Source organism: Alternaria viburni (assembly GCF_023758015.1).
Source record: "Alternaria viburni strain BMP 2772 chromosome Unknown scaffold_7, whole genome shotgun sequence".
Taxonomy (NCBI): domain Eukaryota; kingdom Fungi; phylum Ascomycota; class Dothideomycetes; order Pleosporales; family Pleosporaceae; genus Alternaria; species Alternaria viburni.
The window spans coordinates 1,086,321-1,105,817 of NW_026055776.1; the positions used below are offsets into that span (position 1 = coordinate 1,086,321).

General features: G+C 51.6%; 6 protein-coding genes across 6 annotated transcripts; 3 read left to right on the forward strand and 3 right to left on the reverse strand.

The window, feature by feature from the left end:
• Window positions 1–67: 67 nt before the first annotated feature.
• J4E79_004336 (uncharacterized protein) lies at window positions 68–1,612 on the reverse strand (the record flags this gene model as incomplete). Its single annotated transcript, XM_049353223.1, has 1 exon — window positions 68–1,612. One exon carries the CDS (start codon window positions 1,610–1,612, stop codon window positions 68–70), a length of 1,545 nt encoding a protein of 514 aa, XP_049212602.1.
• Window positions 1,613–2,080: 468 nt separating this feature from the next.
• J4E79_004337 (uncharacterized protein) lies at window positions 2,081–2,971 on the reverse strand (the record flags this gene model as incomplete). The annotated part of the gene is made up of 2 exons (XM_049353224.1): window positions 2,081–2,745; window positions 2,794–2,971. The coding sequence occupies 2 exons, from the start codon at window positions 2,969–2,971 to the stop codon at window positions 2,081–2,083; spliced, it is 843 nt and encodes a 280-aa protein (XP_049212603.1).
• A 167-nt stretch (window positions 2,972–3,138) lies between these two features.
• J4E79_004338 (uncharacterized protein) lies at window positions 3,139–5,960 on the forward strand (the record flags this gene model as incomplete). The annotated part of the gene is made up of 2 exons (XM_049353225.1): window positions 3,139–3,256; window positions 3,313–5,960. 2 exons carry the CDS (start codon window positions 3,139–3,141, stop codon window positions 5,958–5,960), a joined length of 2,766 nt encoding a protein of 921 aa, XP_049212604.1.
• A 266-nt stretch (window positions 5,961–6,226) lies between these two features.
• On the forward strand, window positions 6,227–7,359 carry J4E79_004339 (uncharacterized protein; the record flags this gene model as incomplete). Its single annotated transcript, XM_049353226.1, has 2 exons — window positions 6,227–7,291; window positions 7,321–7,359. The coding sequence occupies 2 exons, from the start codon at window positions 6,227–6,229 to the stop codon at window positions 7,357–7,359; spliced, it is 1,104 nt and encodes a 367-aa protein (XP_049212605.1).
• Window positions 7,360–11,823: 4,464 nt separating this feature from the next.
• On the reverse strand, window positions 11,824–16,690 carry J4E79_004340 (uncharacterized protein; the record flags this gene model as incomplete). Its single annotated transcript, XM_049353227.1, has 5 exons — window positions 11,824–11,898; window positions 11,946–14,846; window positions 14,894–15,859; window positions 15,915–16,205; window positions 16,352–16,690. The coding sequence occupies 5 exons, from the start codon at window positions 16,688–16,690 to the stop codon at window positions 11,824–11,826; spliced, it is 4,572 nt and encodes a 1,523-aa protein (XP_049212606.1).
• A 1,298-nt stretch (window positions 16,691–17,988) lies between these two features.
• J4E79_004341 (uncharacterized protein) lies at window positions 17,989–18,707 on the forward strand (the record flags this gene model as incomplete). Its single annotated transcript, XM_049353228.1, has 2 exons — window positions 17,989–18,296; window positions 18,554–18,707. The coding sequence occupies 2 exons, from the start codon at window positions 17,989–17,991 to the stop codon at window positions 18,705–18,707; spliced, it is 462 nt and encodes a 153-aa protein (XP_049212607.1).
• Between the last annotated feature and the right edge of the window lie 790 nt (window positions 18,708–19,497).

Genomic DNA, 19,497 nt, shown 5'->3' on the forward strand with positions numbered 1-19,497 from the left:
CATGTCGAACCCCTTCAGGACATATCTCGGTGTTTGGCGTAAGTCGGTATAAGTCATCTTGTCCGTATCAGGAATCCAACTCCTCGAGCTCTTCTGTTGACGATAGTTCTCCCGGCGCCCCGATACCGATCTTCTTGAAACGTGCAGAATACCACCACGATGGATTGCTATCTCTGAACTGTTCGAAGATTTTAAAGCCACCATACCGGAAATCTCTACTCAACCGGGGATATACACAACCCTCAGCGGGCCACTCCATTTCTGTGTCGATCACGCACACATCCTGTGCTGCATCCAACATGTGCTCGTCTGACACGTACTTTACCACGTGGTAGTCTGTATTGTGTGTTCCTTCGATCGCCAGATCAGGATCGTTGCCCACATGAGGCTGGTGGTGGTGTTGGGGACCGACAAAGACGATGTGACGAGGATCTAGCAGCCATAGCTCTTTCAAATTGAAGTCCGCTAGCTTGTGTAGCAGACTACACCAATCCCCATGACTGCTCGCGAGAAGAATATGTCCCAATGCAAGGCGCTCCAGGTTCGGAAAGAAGTTGAGAATGTTTAGGATATCCCATTCATCGAAGGAGTACTGATAGTCTGATATCAATCGGAACTCTTTCAAGTTCTCGAGTCGGTACCACACTTCTGAGGACCATGGGCCTAAATCAAAAGGTGCACCAAATGGTCCGCCGTCACCGATCGATATCTCAGGAGTCTTCGAGAGTGCTATCTCCAAGTATTCTAGATTTACCAGCTCTTCAAGGCCACCGGAGTTCATCAATGGCCCAGTCATGGGACGGGTGATATTGATAGCGACGCGCGTCAGTGTCTTCGGGAACCACTGCAATAGATCGCTTTCCCTAAAAGAGGTGCTGTGAAAGGGATCACCCCTTCCTGAGATTGCGCAATACGATGCCTTGTTACCGAGTAATGGACTCTCGACACTTTTCAACCAGAGGTGGGACTCCTGAAATGCCTCCATGATTCTGGGGAAGATCCATCCGCTCTCCAGCTGAACGCCCCACCAAGAGTATTCGCCTTCTTTCAGTGCTGGATATCCGTACCTGGAGCGTTCTGGGCCTCCTCGGAAGCAAGTCTCAAGGGAAACGCGGTCTGACTCGGATACTTCCCACTTGGGCCAGGTTCCATGGAGGCAATTTGGGTGTATGGGGTAGTATCGAAAGTGCTCTACCCAGCTGATCTTGCGCAACAGATGTACTAGGTACTGCGTCACTGGATTCTCCTTGTCGAGCTCGTCACGCCCAGTACCCCAGCGGTCGTACTCTCCGAGGGTAACAAGGCCCAGATCCATACCACAGATCGTGATTCTCTGATTAAACCAACGAGTGTATTTTGGAATTTCAGTGATCTCCTCAAGTACTGGGAGTCGATGTTTGTACCACACGAGAGGTGTCCGGGAGACTATATCGACAAAATCGCGTATCAAAATATCCGACTCGAACCAGCGACGCGCGACGAGCCGACTATTGAGTACTGTACGGACGGAGGGCTTGCAAAGTCCGTCAAATCGCTCGCTAATGGGCGCCGGTTCTGTATGGGTGATATGGACGAAAACATTGTCGAGTATTTCTTGTGGTAGTTTCTCCATGGTCGGCCGTAGTAGAAACCTGTTCTATGAATTGAGAGGACGAGGAGAGGAAGCGCGCATAGTTTTATAGCAAAGGCTTACGCGTTCGTCAACAGTTTCCCGTGACCATACAAACGGTGCATACATTACGGAGAGGTAACACGCCCTACCAATGTGAATCTGCAAACGCCCAATGCTGTGAGATCTGACCAAACGATCACCTGGGGCGATATGAATGACACATGCACGTCAACCTAGAGAAAAAGTGGACACCTTAGGGTCTACATCGATGTTAACACACCCACTTTGCATGTACTCATCTTAATGTAGTCTGCAGACCCGTCCAGCTTTTCCCTTGTATGAGGTGCATGTATTCGAGAGCGATCAGACGCTTCTGCTCCACGTGCTCAGGTGTTGTTGCGACAGAACACGTGGAACCCGGGTATCGATAAAACCAAAACGCCTTGTCCAAGCCCAGATTTCAATTATCTACCTTCTTCTCGTTTTCTTAGGCGCTGGCTTTGGTTTCGCGCGATTCGTTCGGCGAGTAGTTGGCGCACTGTCTTCTTCAGACTCGGCACTAGATTCTTCATCGTCATCATCTTCGTCCTCTTCTTCTGCGGATTCAGATACGGTGCTCTGGGCCTTACTGTTCTTTGCAGCGTTAGCTCCAGCCTTAGTACCCTTGCCGCCCTTTGCAGCTTTGCCTGTCCTTATGTTCTTTGCGTTCTTGGGTACGGGAGTGGCTTCGGTCACACTCTCAGCCTTTTGCGAGTGCACGCCATCGGGGAGGTCTTTCAGTAGGCCGATGCCTGGCGCGTAGAGATCTTTGTATTTTTGGATGGGCGTCATGGGTGGCGACGAGCCGGCCGCAGAAGATTCACGATGGAAGCGCTGATGCCACATGAGCATGCCATACTCGTCTTCTGGCAGCTCGAACTCGGGCATGTTGTTGGCGTCGTCTGGGTCTAGCGGGTCGGGGTCTTCGGAGAAAGCAAACTCGTTCTCGCGCGTATCGAGGGCGTCCAGGTCATATAGCTGCGACAGCTTCTTCCAGACACCGGGTATGCGCGTGTGAGGAGCGTCGTCACTCGCGAAGCCATGCGAGCGCATGTCGGTATGGATGGAGATCATGCGAAAGTGCTTGTGCATACCTGAGGATGTCAATCACGTGTCTGATAATAGAGTGCGCTATGTCGTACCGGTAGGCTTCCACTTCATCATGCTTTTCAATAGCTGTGTCTCCTGCTCGTCGGCCCACGGATCGCTGAGCAGCTCATCTTGCGACTGCACGACGCCAGAGTCTTGCGGTGTTTGGGGCTGAGTGTCGCGCAGGGGCGTTGAAGCTGCACTGGCCTTTGCCTTCTTTCGGGGCGGCATGTTGTGATGTTTGGTGGTGGGAGTGAAGGGAAGTGAGTGAAGGAAACGCGCAGTCGCGAGCTGCAGGTACAGTGACGGAAGGCGCAAGGGTCCGCGTAGGGCTGAGTCGCCAAAACCATGGCGCGTCATACCCCTCCCTCACCCTCGACTACTCCACATCCGCCGCAATGGATGCGCGTGATTCGATTCACGACGTCTTCAGTACCGAGCATCTGTGGAGGCAGCCTTCCTTTTTTGACGACGATTCTCCAGAGTCGTCGCTCTTCGCTCCCCTCGAGCTAGACAGTGGGTCGTCGCGTCTTTTCGTCCGAGCATGTGAACGCGTTGCTGACCAGCCACAGTCTCCTCAATCAGATTCGACCATCCTTACGCGCCTAAGCATGACCTCGAACGCGAATTGCGACTGCCTGATCTGGACACGTTTGAATTTGGGCCCCTACCCGAGCTCGACAGTTTCGACGACGACAGCATTCCCATCGAAACACCGCCCTTAGAACCTGAAGAAGACGTCTGGAAGATAGCCCTTGACCTGGGACCTGCGAATAAGGATGTCTTGTTCTATACTTGGGAGTCGTTCGAAAAGGGAAGGCACGTCGAAAGCCAGACGCCATATATAACCGAGCATGGCCCCGAGACCTTCGATGCGACGCTGGTGCGAGACGAGGGCAAGAACGCTGGTCGGATACTGAAAGGAGATGTGCTGTTGCAATCGCTCTGGAACCTTGGTCTAGGCCGGTCCTCTATACTCTTCCAGTTCAACCCAAAGCTGAAGACGTTCCAGCCCGCCATACCGGATGGACGAGCTTCGGGACTGAGCCTACAAGCAGCACAGAGCTTGATCTTGCACTTTACATTCATCGGCAACACATTCCTCTATCTACGCTCTTTCGCAGAGCGCACCTTTGCCTCGGTCGCGTCGATCGCCGCAAGAGTCGCTCTGGCCACATCAATATCGAGTGTCCTTTCAAGCCTGGAAGACACTCTGGGAAAGCAATCTACCAAGATCCGCTCGCTCATTCAGCTTCAGCATCAGTTCGCCAAGCCTCGTAATATTCTGGTCCACGTTGCTCGTATGGCAGATGCCGTCAAACACGCTAAAACCAACGAGCAACTGTCCTCCATATTACACCACCGCCTGCTTGAGCTGGAAGAGGGGGATGAACAGCTTCGACAGCTATCATGCCAGGTGCTCAGTCAGGTGTCCAGACCAAGCTTGGAGCTCCTCGGTGAATGGATGGGCATAAGGAAAGAGCAAGTGTCTGCGCCTATTTGGCAACGCAACAGCTTTGTGACCGTTGAAGACACCACTGGCGATACTCTCACACTGGACTACACGTACAGGTCTGAAATGATGCCAAGGTTCATTTCCCCAGAAGACGGCAACACGATATTCGAGACAGGTCACAGTCTTCGCTTCTTGAAGTTACAGCATCCCTATCATCCCCTGGCTCGCCTTGATGGGTTAGCAGTTCAGCCTCCGGACATGGATTGGGGCTTTCAATGGCAAGATATCGAGATGTTAGCGTCAAAGGCAAAAGCGTACGAAGAGAGGCTCCGACAAGCATTGCTCGCTTTCAGCACAGGATCACATGACGAGACAGGACCTCTATCTACTCAATCAGCACCAGAGTTTGCGACTGAGGTCCCGACTAACCCTCAAGACCTGGATCGATACTTTGAAGACTCTATCCGGCGCATGGATGACACACCGAATTGGTCGTCTCGAGCGCTACCAGACGAGCTGCAGCTTCTCATAGAGAGGACATTAGAGAGGACAAATGATGATGGCGAGGCCATCTCCAACACATTCTCGCCACCCATGTCTTTAGCATCTACTCTGTCGTTTCGCCCACTCATCACCGCGCAAGCGAAACTGGTCAACGCAGCCACGATCCGCTTGTTCTTTCGTTCACATCAATTGCGACTTCACTTGTCTTTGCAGCGGCAGTACCACCTTCTAGGTGATGGTGTCTTCTCATCCTTACTGGCAACTGCCCTATTTGACCCCGACCGCGAGAGTGCCGAGCGTCACAAAGGAAAGATGCGTAGTGGAGTACATATGGGGTTACAACTAGGGTCTCGAACGTCATGGCCACCAGCGAGTTCGGAGCTTCGATTGGCATTGCGAGGCGTTCTCAGCGAGAGCTACTATTCTTCGACGCTCTACCAGTCAACACAAGGCGATGAGCTTGTAGCTGCGCCTACCGCGCTCCTCAACAACAGAGACAACGATGAGCTTCCCGGACAGCTCAACTTCGCTATCCGCAACCTCACGGAGGCGGAACAAGAGAAGGTCATGGACCCTGATGCGTTACATGCTCTTGACTTCCTGCGGTTACAATACGTGGCGCCAGCCCCGCTAAATCTAGTGATCACGAGTACCTCTTTGGACAAGTACGACTACATCTTCAAATTCTTGCTGCGGCTTCTGCGCATGCTGTTCGTCGTCTCGCATCTACCACGCGAGTATGCAGATAGCAACGCTCGTTACTTCAGGACCGAGGCGTATCACTTCGTGATAACGCTCACCAACTACGTCTTCCAGACCGGCATTGCAGAGCCATGGGACGATTTTGACACCTTGGTCCGAACCGTCGAGACGAGGCTAGATGAGGAAGACGCAGCGGGCGAACTCGGAGTCCGTGTCACGGAAGGTGTTGCATCCTTGCGCGATTCGCACGAGAGATGCCTAGACAGTATCTTATTTGCGCTTCTGCTCCGAAAGCGACAGCGCAAGATCATGGCGCTTGTAGAAGAGATCTTCGACCACATTCTTCTCTTCGCGAAGATGCAGAATGCGAGCACGCAACAAACTGAAGAAAGTGTCAAAGGTCTTTACGCAAAGCTCAGAGGAAAGATCCGGGTGTTCCTAAGTGTGTGCCGAGGCCTGACAGGCAAACAGGGCTACGGCAAAGGAAGAGGCACAGCAGAAGAGAATCAAATGGAGCGGCTGGTAGTCGCAATGGAAATGAATGGCTACTTCGCCTGAAGATAAAAAGATAAGAACACGCGAGATGGCGTTGGACGAGGGCCTATCAAAACTCCGTGCCATGATCATTCCGTCTCGTTTATTCCGTCTTACACGACAAGGCTCCAGCCCCACTTTTCTTCACGCGTGTATACTCCGCTGCTTACATGCACCACCAAAACGATGACCACATACATGGAATGGAGCAAGATATAAGAGACAGCAATCGCCTCCTAGAATGACTTGCTTCGATACCACATCACCTCTCAAGATACCATTCTTCCAAAATGGCCAATCCACGCACCCACGCCCTAGACAACTTCCGCACGAGCCTAACCGCCCTCGTAATCCTGCACCACGCCTCTACCCCCTACGGTGGTGCAGGCCCCTGGCCCTACACTTCCCCCCGCTACTACCCCAGCAGCTCACCCGCCCTCGTCCTCTTCAACGTCACAAACCAGACCTTTTTCATGGGCTCCTTTTTCCTTGTCTCCGCGTACTTTTCCTCCATCGCTGCGAAGAAGAAAACTAGAGCGCAGTTCCTGCGCGAGAAGTGGAGGAGGTTGGGTGTACCGACGCTTGTGTTTTGTCTAGTGAGGGGGGGTTTCGCGAGGGGGATATTGGCGGGGAGGTTGAAGGGAGAAGGATGGGGCGTGGTGGGGAGGGAGGTTTGGGAGGGGGTCAAGAGTGTGAGGGGGGTTAGAGGGCCGGTCTGGTATTGTGCTACGCTTTTGGTTTTTGATGCGGTGTTTGCTGGGGTGTTGCCTGGGTATTTTGCGCGTAATGGACCGCTGCTGGCGAGCGAGAAAGCAGACTCTGGTTCTGCCTCTAGCGGTGTCAAGACCGGCGCGCCGTCTACGAAGACTCCATCCCAAGGGGATATTGCCAACGCTCCAGAGGAACCACAGCCCTTCCGCACGACCCATGTTCTGGCTACACTAGGCCTGGTATCGACATCATCTTTCTTGATCCGACTCTACTACCCCGTAGGCCGAGCCTTCTGGCCCTTGTTCCTCCAGCTGGCGTATGTATCCCAGTACATTACTTACTACACCGCCGGCATTTTCATCCACCGCTCTGGCCGCTCCCTCCAAAACGCCATCTCTTCATCAACCTTACGCATCGTCGGCACCATGACAGCCTCCATCGCCTCTCTCAGTCTCTTCCACATCAAATCGCTACTCGACACCGGCATGTCTTTCCGCGAGATCGTCCCTCTCATCTTCGGTGGCCCAAATATGCTCGCGTTCCTCTACGCCTTCCTCAACGAATTCGCTGGCTTGACCCTCGCTTCGCTTCTCTTGAAGGCTTTTTACAATCCGCGTTTGGCTTTTCTGAGCAAGCGCTGGATGGTAGGCACCGTGGATGTGGCGAAGTATAGTTATGCGGCTTTCTTGGTTCATTCACCGGTGGTTCTTGATTTGCAGTGCTGGTTTGGAAAGAAGGGGTGGGAGAGTATGGGGGCGGTTGCATCGGCGGTTGTGGTGGGTGCTCTGAGTGTGGTTGAGTCGTGGGTTGTTGGGGTGGTGTTGAAGAAGGGTGTTGAGTGGGTGGGCTGGAGAGGATATCTGTGATTCACTAGAGGGTAGCATGGCTGGGAAGATGCAATTTTAGGAGAAGAGCCTGTATTCTGAGACGGAAGTTTAGCCACAACGCAACAAATTCAACTGCACTAGGCTGCAGTTCAGCAATCATTGTGGATTCAGCAATTGCTTCCCAGAGGTTCCTCTTGCTCGGGACACTATCACGATATGACAGAAACCAAGCCGTGTTTTACTCTGTGAAGAATGCGTGCAAAGGTCTATCTTCCACGTCATCCGGATGGTATACCAACGGCGCATTGTAATCGTTCACCTTCAAACCATATCTATGGGAACTGTGCCAAGCTGCAAGATGCTTCATTCTGGAATGACTTGAACATAATTTCCCATGACATCCTGTATTGATAATGGTTCCGTGCTCAACTGAACTCTAGAATGGTATTAACCACCAAATCCCCGGACCGCTGCAGGATTGACATACCTCTTTGGCTGCTGTCGTTCGGTCTCGTTCAAGCGCGTCATCTAAGCATTTCTTTGCTACTCCATTCATATAGATACGCGTATCGGGATAGCAAGCCCCTGTCTTGCAATCCATCGCCATAGCGCGAATGGCAAGACAATATACGTTGCATGGCGAAAGCGTGTAGTCGGCTGAGAGGAGCCGGCCAGCCCCTTTGTTCACTAACCCTAGGATTGCATACACTTTGTCGCGGTCGTCGGTTGCATAACTCGTTGAAGACCAGTACAATGCGGCTGCCAGATGCATGACGCTGTGGTTCCAGTTGTATAGACGAATCATAGGCAACGTACGGTCGAGATGATGGAGTTTGATTCCAGCGGGATGTTCGAAGTGATTGAACCGTAATCTATCCAAGAATCTTCCCAAACGGGGCCACTCTAGGGATGTGGTACCGCACATGATTGTGGATTTCTTGGCAGCGGTGACTTCCTGGATGATCCACACCCGATACCAGTATGGATTTTGCACGAGATGCACTATCGCGGCGACGATGCTGGGATCTATATTAAAGTTACAGAAATCGTTCCCACTGTTTGGAGAGAGACAGTGATCCCAGTGAGAATCTATCATCAAGCTCAATTTCTCGATGTCTCGGTTTCCTGGACCCAGCCACATTACCACCTGAGCTGCATTGCTGTAGATAGTTCTCATCTGCCCTACTTGGTGCATTCTCTCCTTCGAGTTATCTTGATCGATACAGATTGCATCGATCCAGAAGTTGGACTGCGGGAACGCTATTCTTAGATGTGTCAGAGCTTCTCTGAGATTCGCTGTGACATGTGCAATTCTGCCATCCAGGAAAATTGGATGCCTTATCGAAGCATCTCCCCAGACGTAGGAGAGTGCTATATAAGGGATACTTTCTGACTTAACGTCGTACTCTTTGATGATACAGCGGAAGTCTTCGTCACCGGAGTCAGGCAAAAAAAGAAGTAATCTGATTGAATTTACTCCGCTGAGTTCCCGGTATCGGTACGTTCGCGTGGGTGCATTGGTTGCTTCTTGAATTTGACGAATGGGATCTATCCTATCGAAAGAGTGTCTTTGCTTGTGTGGTGGTGATGTGTTACGGGAGTCGTGAGTGGCTCGTGTTGCTTCTCGAGATTCGGGGGAGTCCGGATTAGGAGAGCAGCGCCCTTTTCGCTTAGCCGTCAGTCTCCTTAGGGCATCGATCAAACCAGTCACTGCATCGCGCCCATAGCTAATCAATTCGGCGTTAGTAAAGATATATTCGTCGTGTCGTGACAGCAAAATCATTGTTCACCTGGTCAGATATCGGAAGCTTCGCGCGACAGGCATGTCGAGTGTTATCAGGCTACGCCTATAATCGAAGTACCTAGGTAACCTACGACAGATGGTGCGAGACACAGTGGCTGTGCGGTAAGATGACTGACTATAGACTCTAGTGATCAGTCATTTGTGTGGTAAATGGACGTTGGCAGTATGAAAGCCAGAAGGAGCAATTGGCGTAACATGTTCCCAATGTAAGTGATTTGCAAGTGTGGCAGTGCCAGGCTTCCTTCTTGGTGATGGCTGTCTAGCACTGCCCCGCCACCCTGGTTCGGGGCTGGCTAGTGCATGACGCGCACCCGGGACGCGCTTCGAGCGCGAACGCCTAAAGTCCCACGATGGACGCAATCTGTAATGCTTCACGTTCGATTTTGAAGCTCTACGCGACTTTTACCACTGTAGCTTTGTGTAGCGGCAGGTACAACTACTGGACACTGCATACAGATGCGCAGGTTTGTCGCTGCACCACCTCATGTTCCGAAAAACCCGAACAGTTCTGCCGCCTACATCAAAGCAAAACCATGCAAAGTGATCGTGAGATCACATCGAATGCATCTAGAGCCGTTGTACTAGATGATAAGGGTACCGTAGAGAAGGAGTAAACAGTGCTAGCGGCAAACAGCCGGCTTCGAATCGCAACGAGCAGTGCTCTAGCAGAAAACATTACCAGACCACGTCAATGACGAAGTGACCGGCTTCTGTGTACTGGAATGATATCTTATTGGCATCGATCGAGGCGGGGGGGTAAACGCATGTGTACGACGCCGCCTGCCGCTACGTCACGACGCCCCGTACCCCAGCCTTCAGCATCAGCCCCAATGCCAGAAGCGCAATTGATACCTCTCAACAACTCGCTCCACCAAAAAAGACATGTCCAGCAAAAATGTTACCGCCGAAAGTAATCGCGACATCGACACCGAAACCATCGAGCGCTACTCCGTCTTCACCAAAGCCGAAAAATGGTGCATCGTCGCACTAGCATCGTATGCAGCGTGGTTCTCCACGTTGAGCAGTTTCATTTACTTCCCAGCCATTCCCACGCTATCAAAAGAACTAGGGGTGTCTGTCAACAAAATCGACTTGACCGTGACGACGTACATGGCGGTCGCCACTTTCTCGCCTATGCTGGTAGCTGACGCAGCAGAGATTCTGGGACGGCGGCCGGTGTATGCTGTCACTTTGACCGTGTATTTCATCGCGAACCTTGCTGTTGCGTTGTCGAAGACTTATCCGGCGCTTCTTGCTCTTCGCGCATTGCAGGCTTTGGCGATTTCTGGTACGTGTTATCGCAGTCGTTGAGTCTGCTTCTCAACGCTGCTAGGTACGTTCTCGATAGCATACGGTGTTGTCGTTGATATTGCGTCGCCCGCGGAAAGAGGCTCTTTCGCTGCACTGGTATCATTCGCGTTCGTGTTTCCTTCCGAAATCAAGATGAAGAATTGCTCATAGTTGCCAGTGTGACAACAGCACCTAGCATTGGACCAGTCCTTGGCGGTAGCCTCACGTCGGTCGCTGGATGGCCGTGGATCTTCTGGTTCCTGTGCATCGTATCGGGATCTTGCCTCGCAGCTATGTTGCTGTGCTTACCGGAGACGTCGCGAAAAATCGTGGGTAATGGCTCAGTGCGGCCGACGAAGCCTCTGCTACCACCTCCGCTCATGATGCGCCACTGGAATGTCAGTGATGTTGAGCTTGCACGAGTTTGGCGTATGCCTAATCCCCTGAAGTCGCTCATGATACTTCGACGTTTAGACAACGCGATCATCATTTCAGCGTGCGGACTACTTTACGTTGTACACACCTGTATCAATGCATCACTGTCAACATTATTCGTCGACGTATATAAACTGAATGAGCTCCAAGCCGGACTCATATATCTTCCCTTCGGTATCGGCGGAGCTGTATCTACTTTCGTGTCTGGCCGGCTTTTAAATCGAGCATGGCGCAAAGCTCGTAATGCGCAAGGTTTATCTACCGATAAGATTGGTGGAGACGACTTGGACAGCTTTTCTGTCGAGAAGGCTCGTCTGCAGGTCATCTGGATACCCATGTTCATGACTGTTGCGTCGATCGTAACCTATGGGTGGGTGTTGCATTATCAACAGGTGCGCCATGTCTCCGAACTCTACTTGTACTGATGCTCAAACACTAAAGCCAATGGCCATATCACTCGTCCTACAGTTTGTAACGGGGTTCTGTATGCAGCTCGACTTCAGCGTCAGTGTCTTCCTGAGATTCCTTCATACCGAGGTTGAGAGCTGAAGATCGCGCAGATATACAACACGCTTCTTGTAGACAAGAACAATCGAGCACCGGTAGTCGCACAAGTCTCCAGCAATATACTCCGCTGTGCTTTAGCAGCAGTCACAGTATCGTTTCTGCAACCAATGATGACATCGATGGGTGTAGGCGGAACATTCACCTTCATGGGCGGATTATGCCTGCTTGCTGAATGCTTGTTTCTCGTTGATTACCACAAAGGAACTGCGTGGCGACAGAAGCATCTATGTAGTGCGTGGGGCCCTTTACATAATCAACCGTATATGCTCAATTGAAGCTTGAGCATCTCACCACCGCGACCTCTCCATTCCGCGGGCACAAAAGAGATCTTTCCTGGAGCCAAATCATACATAATTCGAGACAATCTTTGCTAACCCAGTCTGCTGGTAATGCAAATATCTCGCTGGATCCTTTCTCCTCATGGGCTTGTTGATTCGTGACCTGTGATGGTTGTGCGAGTCTAGCTTCCGACGGAAATTCCCAGGAACAGATAGAGAACTTCCGTGACAGGAAGAGCAATCGATCGCGTTTGAGGAAAGACAGTGCTAAACCGATCTGAGAAGCCATTTCATCTGGGAGGGGCATGGGGACGACTATCTGTCGATGGTCGCCGGCCATTTCTGGTTGAGTCTCGACGCTCGCACTTGTGGAGAACGATGAGGTCGCGAAGTAGAGGAACTCTTTTAACTTGGACTCGGTGCTTCGCGACATCTGAACGAGGATATGTAGCTTGTCCGACGTGATTAGTATGCGCTCCACGGTCCTTGCCGCAGCTTCTTGATCTGATATGGCTGAAGTATCTGGCTCAAGTGATCTCTCGATACGATACGTGCCACGATCGTCCAAGTCCCACGATAGCATCACGACCGAGTTTTGACCAAAGCCAAGAATCAACGCTGGATCTTGAGGATGCGCAATCCACTTGCAGTCATGTTCGGGCGCGGGTACTGAGCGCACTACCGAGGCTAACTCGAGAGACATCGTGCAGAGCGTGGCTGATGTAGCAACGAACAGACGGCTCGAGTCTGGCTGGAACAGCAGCTGCTGTATAGACCCATCCGTAAGGGTCTTGAGTGAGACTTCGAATAGATGCTGCGCAACACTGCCACTGCTTGATGCATTCCTCCTGCTCATAACCATGACGAAAACCTTCTTGCCCGAGTCGGCAAAACATATGTAACGGCCATCGTCACTCCATGCCGCCTGTTCGATGCTCAAAAAGCCTTTGGAGGTATGCAGTTCTGTCGCCTCGACTTCTTTGGTGTTGCATAGCATTACGCGGCCGCTTTCAGTCCCATAGCAGTAGTACTGACCGTTTGGCGAAGCTGCGAGCACGGTAATCGCATCTATCCTCCGGGATGTATGGACAGGCGTTATTGACTCTTGCGATGAGCTTTCCGACTCGCCTTCGGTATCCGTTCCTTTTATTGCACTCTCCGCATATCGCACCAATGCTGCAGGCTCCCAGGTGTTTCCGTAGTAGCCTCGCACGTCGTAGATGCGTCTGTGATCAGCGCTAAACGCCAAGCCAAGGATGGCGTCTTGAGATGCAAGTTGGTAGATTAGGTGGAAGGTGCTGGTGGTATATATCTTGATCGCACCCCGTACATCACCTGTTGCGAATAGGTTTCCGTCTCCGCTAACAGTGAGTATTGAAGCGCCTGTGAAGATCTCTTCGGGCTCACCTCCGTATGGATCCCACCTGAAGACTACCCCATCATTGTATAGTCCAAGAACTTGCGGAGAATGCGGGAGCCACTTTGCTGCAGCGACTTCGCCTCTCGCGACTTCTTTCCGGGCGCGCCAGCAGTGGCCAATATGATAAGGGCCTTCCACTTCCCACGCGGATAGTGGATGGCCACGGTACGCGACTGCCATCAAACTGCCGTCACCGCTAAGTGCCATGTAGCTTGCGGCATTCAAGAAGTGACCTTGGAGCTCCTCTTCCTCAAAATTCGCGACAAGATCCCAAGTCGGCGATGGCTCGTTGATTTCAAGTGAACGTAACTGCTTATCGTCTGACCCAACTAACAACGTTCTGTTGTTGTTCACAAAGGCGATGACAAGTGGACGCGATCTTGTCGCTGGGTTCGCCACTGTCGCTATGCAGTCTCCCGTAGAGATTACCCAGATCTTCGTAGTATTGTAGCCGTATGTGACGAGCAATGTCCCGGAAGAGTTCTGCTTTATCATGTATGTACGTTCACCGTGTCTGATGGGACTCGTCGCTGTCTCCTCAAAGAGGGAGGTGTCGAACAAAGACGCTTTTCCCGAGGCGGCCAGTACAGCGACATAATTTCCCGCAGTGGATATAAAGGAGGCATAGGTACCAAAGCCGAATGACAATCTTGCGAGAGAGTCGTCCCATGTCTGTGTCGAAATCCCGGAAACCATCAGACTCCTTTGCTCTGTTCTACCAAACTGCTGATAGATAGCTGAGTTATGCGGACAGAAAGGAGCAATGGTTTTGTGTATCGTAGGGGGGTTGCGTCGCAGGATGGCGCCAAACTTGCCAATGATTTTGACGAAGTCCACTGCCCAGGCTTCGGCCTGCTCCAGTTCCACAACGTCCCTCTTTCCGATGCTGGCTGGAAGCTGGGATTTCCTCTTGTTGACATAGCCGAGCAAATTCTTCGACGCCTGAATGAGTATGCGAAGTCGAAGTTCAGTTGCTAGGATATGTATCCACGTCAGTACATAATGACCTGTCAGGAATTTGTTTATGACACTAGCCACGGCTTCACTGCCGGCTGGCACTGCTGCCAAATGGGATGACCACCAGTTCGAGCTGTAGCTTGCAAAATCTGGTATGCCATGATTAAGTTTTGGTCGAAGGCCGCTAGACATGAGATATCGCATGCAGCTTAAGAATAACTGCTCATGTGCCTGACGTCGATCTACTTGGAAAGGTCGGCGGTCGGCGCCAAGCAGATACTCTCGAGCCGTTTCATGAATCATCGCAACGTTGCCATCATTGTCAATGACCACAAACCCGCTACAGACATTCTTGATGGAATCTTGAATGTCTAGGAACTCATGTGCGTCACCTTCTAATGCCTGCAAGAGCTCCTCTATTGTGAGGGCGCGGAATGCACATGTGACACACTGAAGAACGGCTGACGCTAGAGCGGTGTCAGCAGATGATTGGTGCCCGGCGATGGTAACAGCCATCCGGTCGTAGATTGCTTCCATTCCGCGGGGAAACTCGTGAAAAGCTTGCTCGACGGCGGAGTGCGTATGACACGAGTTGATCTTCTCTACAGCAAGTCGTACCCACTGAGAGGTTAGCAAAATCATAGCATGGTACTGGATATCAAACTTACAAGAAAGTTGTCCTGCGCTTCATGCAAGATACGCTGTATGATGTCATCCCTGAAGCCCTTACTACCAGGCAAGATGAGTTCCCGGTCAATGTAGCAACGTAAGTCATCCACATGGCCCTCGATGGTGATCGTCTCTTGAAAGACTGTGTTTGGTGTATGCTCTAGACCAGCAGCTATCTCTGTAGTGTCGCGACTAACCAAAAGGGCTCGGATAGGTGTCGCAGAACCAGCAATGTCAGAGAGCAGGTCTATCAGGGCTTTGGGATTATCAGCTTCGTCAAGGCCATCGATGACCCAGTAAAGTGTTTTCCCAGGACTGAGCTTGAACAATATGGACCTGAATATCCGATCCCAGATCGTCCTCGGGTTTGCAGCCTCAAAGTCGACGGCTTCGCTTTCAACCTCCGCTACCTTTTGCAGAAATTCAGGTAACTGTTGCGCAATCTGATAGGCGATTGAGCGTAGGAGAAAGCTCAGAGTGCGCTTTCTTCTATCTGCGAACCGCACAAAGAAGTATTGACAGCGGAAATCGCGCTCGATCAGGCTGTTGATGATGAACGAACTTAAAACCGACTTTCCTCGTGCCGCGGCCCCCTTCAGCCAAAGTATTTGATGAGAGGATATGTGAGGATTAAGCCAATCCACGAAGCGTTGTTCTCCATGAATCCATTGGTTAGTCCCCTGCACCCATTGGTCCCGGAAGAAGATGTAGTCGGTGTTGGGGAACTCGGCGATAGCTAATATGGCTTTGAGATCCCTTGATCGTCTCCTTCTCGGTGCGCTCTGGCTTCCAGATTGACTCTTCGATATTGACTTGCTCACGAGTGATTTGAGAACGTTCCTCACTGTGATATAGTTCGGGTCGTGAGGGCTCTCATACTTGCAGACACCGTGGTGGTCTGCGTTCAGAGGGTTGGATGTCTCTCCAGGATATCCGAGCAGCGACGAATCTCTTTCTAGCACCATCTTCGCATGTTAGCAATGAAGCTAAAATTGTGTACAGTGTCAGTGGTTCACTTACCACTCGCGCACTTTTCAAACCGATCGAAGTCGGTTGTGTCTCGTAGAATGAAACGATCTTCAGCTTTGGTGCAATGTGACGAAACTGTTCATTCAGCTTCTGCAACGTAGACGAATTCCGCGTCAGCTCAGAAATGAAAGGCTTGGAATTCGTTACAGGAGTCGACTGCAATATTCGGTTGAGCACATTGGCCAAATTGGTGCCCCGATGTGGGGTGGAGAGGAAAATGATTGCTGAAATGGCTTTGACAATGTTCTCGTACTCTGGATCGTTTTGACCTTGCATATAGGCCTGTATAATGTTAGTCAGGTACGCCCAGATCGATGGATGGTGTTACCTCTTTCACGATGAGCCCACCCATGCTGTGAACTACGAAGAGCAAAGGTACCTAAAATGCGCTTTAGAAAAGGCCACGTTGTATGGACAGGTGACCTCACTTGGCCCATATTCAGATTTTCGCCTTGTACATCTGTGTAATATTTGAGATTGTACAGTAGAGTTTTGGCGAAGTCCAGTATCACGTTAGTAGCATTACTGCCATTCGTGAAATCGGCATCGTAGCCGAAACTCAGAATTCTCGCTAGGCAGATATCCGGCTCGAGTGGCAGGAAGGTCAAGGGCCAGAAGAGTCCAGGGCTTTTGTGCTTCGACCAGGTCATACGGCTACTGCCACCAAGCCCATGGATAAAGACGATGTCGGCTTTATGTCCATTGTCTGGCGTGTATACCACATTCAATCCTAAAGCTCCAGGGTCTTGGCCGCCAGTCAAAGCCATGTGAGTTGGGGACGCGGACATCTGGGACGGCGAAGGAGTTGTCGAGGATCGAACATCATCTTCCTGGTCTGGCAGGAGCAACGGGTCGACAACGCCTGATTCTCTCCGCCGGCTTCTCCCACCCAGATTACGGAACTTGAAGGGCTTCGAGAACTATACGATTATTAAGAGTGCGATCTGGATACTCGTTCAATAGCACTTACCATCCTGGGCAAAGGTTCTCGCGAACGGTGGCTCGACCATCTTTGGATACGCGACAGCCGTGCCTAGAGATACTTTGATTGCGTGGCGACATCTAAGCCTCATAATCCTGACCGGTCGTGTGTGGCATGAATCTTAGTCGCCGTTCAAGTTGGGGGCTGCATGCGGGGTAGTGTTCGGTCGTCTGGGAGTGCCAACCCAGCTAATCATAGTCGCGCAGCCCTGTCAATTGGGCGCAGTCCTGGGGTCCATCTAATGGATGCCTGCAATGTGGCGTCACTCGGATATTTGGAAGGGAGGCGGATACATCGATGAGTATCAAGGGCGGGAGCGACGTCCCGCTCGTGGCTGCCGACCCGCAAATCATCTTGCGTGCGGTGAACACCGAAGCTGCTCCCGTGCCACCATCTCAGCATCCAACGTAAGCAGAAGATAACGTACCCGCATGCGAGGCTTCCATCAGCTGTTCCCTCTGCTATTCGAGAGCCGACATATCATAAGTGCGGGTCCCCTACGCGTAGTCGCGTGCTAGTCTTTCATATTCGCCATGATGAATCCATTAGAATGGGAAACCGAAATAGGAGGGACGTTTCGCATTCACCGGGCTGTGACCAGAGGTAGGCATTCCTGCAACCCCGACGTCAGATTTCGTACACTAAGCACTACGGGTTAGCTATGCCTGTCGGTACCAGGATCGTATCTGCAGAGCCTTGCGGTGTTTCTGCCTGGACGAAAACAGCAAAGATTGACGTGATACTTCCGGACCAAAGCTCAAAGAGCTACTTCCTCAAAGTATGTCGTGGTAGAGTAGAGGGTGTTTGTACTTGCTGACATATCGTTGCAACACACAGTGCGCCACCGGCCAGGGCTCAAAGGCTCTTGTCGAAGGCGAGTACGAATCTGCATGCGCTATCAACAAGATAGTCCCAGGTCTGGTTCCTCGAGCGACAGGATGGGGAAAGTATCTAGATGGTAGCACCCAGTTCTATTTCTTCATTGGGGACCACCACGACATGGACCTCGTGCCAGCCCCAGAGCCGGCAAGCCTTGTGGAGAGAGTTGCCAAAATGCACATCGAAGGGAAACCTCCGACTGGCATGTTTGGATTCCACGTGCCAACAGTGTGCGGCAAGTTCGTCCGGACGACAAAATGGGAGAAGACCTGGACGGCGTGTTTTACCAATCTGCTCAACGATGTGATCAAATATGACAACGAGACCAACGGTCATTGGCCAGAGTTCGATGCTGCCTGCAAGCAGGTAATCGCTGTCGTTATTCCAAGACTCCTAGGTGCTCTCCAGTCGGATGGTCGAAATATCGAGCCAGTGTTGATCCACGGTGATTTGTGGGAACAGAATGTTGGCATCGACATGGAAACTGGCGACACGATCCTGTTCGACCCCGGGTGTTTTTATGCCCATAATGAGATGGAGTTCGGCACCTGGAGAGCGTCTTGGGCCTGTCACTTCAATTCTCCGATATACATGCGCTTGTATCAGCGCCATATCGAGCCGTCCGAGCCTGTAGATGAGTGGGACGACCGAAATCGACTATACAGTATCCATATATATCTGAACGATTCCGCAGGCCATCCGGGTAGTATTTCGAGAGCCACGTGAGTATTCATCTGGAGGAGTGTAGAATCGAGCTGATGAAACCCAGAGCTTACAACGACATGTTGTACTTGTGCGAGAAGTACGCACCGCTGGAGGGCCTAGGCACGTACCGTCCAGAGAATGACGTTAGCGTTACTGGCGCCTACATCGAGCACGAGACCACGAAGATGAGCCATCTCCATCATGCCGTAAAGACGTGATAATTGATATACTTGGGTCAACCCTGCGTCTGAGCGTACATCAATTCCGTTGGAGCCGGTGTCTTGGATGCGGTTCAATTGCGGGCATTATCAAGGCGTCGCCATCCTTGATGCGGCACCGATGTAGCAAGCTATCGCGGTAAAGAATGCTGTATCTCCCGGCTCGTCAAGGCTGAAATCTGGTTGTGCGGTGCTGGTGATGAGGGAAACGGCGCGTCCCTGCCCAAGTGAGCTCGACGCGTCCGAAGTGGGTACCTAGGTACGCGTCATGCGCTAGCCTCAGAAATCGGGGTGGCAGGCGCTGCCCAAGTGATGCCATCGACTTATTTTGGCTATCGCACTCGAGCCTGATGAATATTCCTACGGCTAAAATAGGCCTCGTGCTTTAAAATGTTGCATCGTGTTCCACCAAAGAGCAGTGCAAAAAATCTGAGGATCAATTACTGTCAAGCCACCCACGCATGACATAAGCCCGCACGCCAAAGCTACACACTATTGTTCTAGCCTGCATACTCAAGTAACGAGATCAAAACGGGCTGGAGTAGACGCAGTAGTTGTAGCACTATTGTTCAAACCCCAACTTCCAAGCATGTTGCACACCCGTATATCCATTCTACACAGCCTGACACCAGCTGCGACCTCCGCAAAAGGCGTCCTTTCATGTTGCATCAACACGACTGAGTATCACCCAACCAAGCAGGACCATACATTTAAGAAGAAGAAAAAGTTGCATAGAATTACATATCTCAACTACCAATTCCCAGCCCTAGACCCTACTGCCCCACAAAGA